The 4,098-nt window shown below is 48.0% G+C and overlaps 1 protein-coding gene across 1 annotated transcript in view; it reads right to left on the reverse strand.

The window, feature by feature from the left end:
* Positions 1–4,098, reverse strand: part of LOC113206630 (mucin-2-like) — a 50,086-nt gene that overhangs the window by 17,181 nt on the left and 28,807 nt on the right. Inside the window, exon 2 of the mRNA XM_052273348.1 lies at positions 1,575–1,726. Within this exon, the coding sequence (XP_052129308.1) occupies positions 1,575–1,712 (138 nt within the window). The 5' untranslated portion in view covers positions 1,713–1,726. The remainder of the gene's footprint in view (positions 1–1,574; positions 1,727–4,098) is intronic.

The raw sequence follows: 4,098 nt of genomic DNA on the forward strand, positions 1-4,098 counted from the left end.
CACCTCCTCGAGGAGCCGACCCGCATAGGATTCGGAAAAAAATATGTGATGGAACCCGTTCCCCCCAAGCGGCGTAGAAATCCAACCAAGCTCTATAGAAACGGAGACCTATAGGCCCATAGGGTGCGGCCATAAGGCTCGCGAGAGTGCGAGAGGAGTGGCGGCGTGGCACGCGCCGACCAGAACAAACTCTCAGAGATTCCACTTCCTGACAGATTTGCGCCCGGACGTCCTACTGGCCGTACATGGCTTGGAATTCAGGATGCGACAACAGCACAGGGAAAGGAGAAAGAGTAGAAAAAAAACGTGTATGAAATGAGTCTTTGTTGCTGAAGAAAAACACAATAATATACTTTTTGCGAGCGGTCCAACGGTATTAGGCAATTGGAGCTGCCAAGGGAAGGGGGTGAGGGGCGGGGGGCGAGAGAGCAGAGGGGAGGAGGGGAGACGTGGGGCAAACAAATATCGAACTGGCACATCACTGCGTCGGAGATTTCGGTCCGCCTTTTATAATCCGCGTGCTGACTGCTGGACTGGGACTGACCATCAGATCCGCTGCGCCGTGACTCGGCAGCTGGCTTTACACTCTCAAAAGGTTTGCAAAGAACCCTCGCACAGCTTGTGTGTGACTAGCACAGGGACAGGGTGTTACAGCGGGCTAAGGGGCCAGCCCAGCAGCTGAAACGCCAGTTAGTGTCACGCGCTATAGCCACATTCTGATTTGCAAGCTCTCGAAGCCTGAGGGCAGGCCGAAGGCAAACACACTTAGACGACTGTGACTGCCAAGCAAATGGCAAAATGCGCCAAAAACTACTACGTAACTGGTCTAAAAAAAGTGAAACAGAAGACACCACGCTGACAAAAGAGGACGTTACATTATTTAAAGTGTCATCTACTGAACAGCAAGTAGTCCCTTAAGTTCGCATCTCTAATTTAGTTCTCTAATTTGCTGTTAGACAGCCCGCTTTGCAGAATCCCCCTCAACCGTTTCGCAGTGTGAACAGAGAGAGCGCGCTTTACAGATGTGCGCTCTCAGTTCCAGTCGACGCCTTTCTCCGCTTCCGTCAACGACAAAACCCTATATAGGCAGAATTTGCATTGTGACCAAATGTTCTCTACAGGTCGCCGCCGAAAGAAAAAAAAATGAAATAAAATGATTGAGGGCTCATCCTGGAGTAATGATTTGCGCATTAATCTGCTACAAACAAGTATCCCGAAATAGCGCTTAATAGCGAGTAAATAAAATCGCGAAGTAACCATCATAAACGTTAGGGAGTAGGAGAGTATACACCATAAATGTAACGCACCACATTTTATGTGGAAGGATGTTTTCTACACCTAGAAAAATAGTTTCTTGATTCAAGTGCACGCTGACACAAGATGAAATTCCACCATTGAAACAAGGCAGTATTGTCTTCGTACGAAAATATCAGATTGTTTCAAGAGTAAATTTGATCTTGTGTCAGCGTGCACTTGAAACAAATAAAAATTTACTAGAAACAAGAAACGATTTTTCTGGGTGTGGCAGGCAGTTATCATCTATTAGCAGCATGTCACAATGTTTCAATACTCACAGGTCTTCTCGAGTACGTGGGTGTCCTCCGCTGGGCGTTGGCAGGGTCCACCAGGCTCAACCCCAGCTGCAGCAGCAGTAGCAGTGACGCCACTCTCTGCCACCCCCTCCCGGGGCGCGGCGGCCCCCGCGCGCCCATGGCGCCCCACCGTTCTGTGCACAGGAAAAACAAAAACAAAAGTGTGAGCAGTACAATCATATATGATTGAGTGAAGAGAAAGAAAAAGGAACGACAGCTGATTGTTTAACCTCGAGCTAGTCGTTACACATGATCAGAACTTAACGCCAAGAAAAAAAAAGCACCGTATGACTGCTGACATTACGGCGAGGGATGTAGAAAAGCGATCAACAGGCAACATACGGCACGGCCCATAAACTGCACAAAGATTTCCCAGTGCTATCGCAGAGACATGGTGCACGTAATTGGCTGTCCAAGACTTGCAACCGTACTTATAAGTCTGCCACCCTCTGCTCCGCAATAATTGGCCTCTCTGAGACGTTAATGGTGAGCCCAATGCGCCAATATCTATATTTTAGACAAATTGGAACTTGCAAAATAAACACCAACGGTTTACTAGGATTTGTAAAAACATGCAAGGGTGAAGAAATGACGGAAACACTGGTAAAACAAAGGTGCGATACACTACCTTTCCAGGGGTGCTAAACTCGTTTTTGGGGTGCTAAAGTGTGTATTTTCAGATTTTCCCAAATATTTTCTGAATGAGCAAACCGATCACATTTTGGGATACATTGACGCATTTCTCGCAAAATTCCGCGTCGAACGAGCCTACATGTGATAGGGTTCTGATAAGCAGTCTGTGAATGAAAAGCAAGGCAAAAAGTACAAAAAATTCTATCAATTTGTGCCATTTTTGAACAGAACCCCATCACATGTAGGCTCGTTCGACGCGGAATTTTGCGTAGATTACGAAAATGGGTCTAAGAATCCAATTTAAGTCCATAGGAACGAAATATTTCGAAAAAACATAAGCTGTAATGCCTTTGGAGCTTTAGTGCCTTTTAAAGGTAGGGTATCCTACCTTTGTTTTACCAGTGAATAACCAAGTCATCGAGATGCAAAACCCAACAAGCTAACTACTCTCCAAACATGTTAAACGGGCTGCATCCCTGGGCTGCTGGCGGTCAAGTGACCCAGCTGATGAATTCCACGGTATCATTGACACCGCAATGTCGGCGGCTCCCGTCTCGATTAAGATCCGGCGTCGGGTGAGCGGCCTTTCGTGAAGAGATGGCGTACAAAGCGAAAGGCCCCACAACGATGACGAGTGAAAAAAAATATGGAAAGGAGGATTAGAGGGGGAAGGGGGCTTGAGGGAGGGGGGAGGATAAGGATATGTTTGAGCAGAGAAGAAACGTTTCAATTGGCGGAGCGAAGAAAGGGCACGTGTTTATTACCTCGTGAGGCAGGGAAAAAAACAGTTTGGACAATGTCTGAGTCGTGACAGTCGGGATATTCGTAACCGTACGAACGTTTTTTTGTGACATCACTTTCATTTTTATGTTTTCTTCTTGACAATAGAACTGCGAATGGTTATACTCAACCAACTACAAGAGTAGGGATGGTAATGTAATCAAAGTGACAGATTTTGCAAAGGTTAATCTGATAAGAATTAAGCCAAGCCAAAGTTTTTAATAGCAAAAATACCTACATAACCAATAGAGTCATCTTGAATCGTCCTGAATTAATTCACCAGTGCAACGTGATGAGTATTAAAGCTCTCTAAACAGCAAATATGTAGCACACATATACAAGGACATACGAGATATTACTTAAGTGTTTCCTGGTGTGATGAATCGTGTGCGGACGACATATTCGGGACAGACAGAATAGTATGTTGCACTACTACAGCCCTCGTCGCCACACAATGCTTCCGCGACAAGATCTGTGTCCCTCCCCTTTTCGTACTTCTGGCCACACAAAAAGAAAGTCGCCCGGCACAAACGCATGTCCCCATGCAACTATTTTGTCCGCAACGCGTGTCGCAAAATCTGGCCGCTACTTAGCAACTCCTTTTATCGTCGAGTCGGGTGCTGCTCGTTCCCCACTGGCAACATTAGAAACAGAGGTGAGGTGGGGAGAGCGGGGAGCGAGGGGGAAGGTGGAGGGGGGAAAGCTACGCCAAGCCACGCCACACCCGATGACGGATGCAAACGCGGTGATCTGACGGTGACTAATTGATCGAGCAGCAGCAGCAGCCACGCGCTCTGTCCCACAGTGTCCCGCCCCTGGGTGAGCGCCATCTAGGCGGCACTGCTGCTGCCGGTACCGCCACCCAGCCGGTCGGCCCGGTACACCAGCACCACGGTGCGCTAGACCCGCAGCCGCCTGACATTTACCATTCCAACTGGCCCAGTCCTGTCGCTGCGGGTCAAGCTGTCACCGACGCACCGCATTCGGGATGATCCTTTCGGGAAGAGCGTCGAGTTACATTATACGAGGAGAGCGTATAGTGAAACCGAAAAGCGTTGCGTGGACGAGAGGGCTGTTGAGCAGCTGGTGCAAT

This window comes from Frankliniella occidentalis, unplaced genomic scaffold, assembly GCF_000697945.3.
Source record: "Frankliniella occidentalis isolate FOCC.00 unplaced genomic scaffold, Focc_3.1 Scaffold7, whole genome shotgun sequence".
In the NCBI taxonomy this organism is placed as follows: domain Eukaryota; kingdom Metazoa; phylum Arthropoda; class Insecta; order Thysanoptera; family Thripidae; genus Frankliniella; species Frankliniella occidentalis.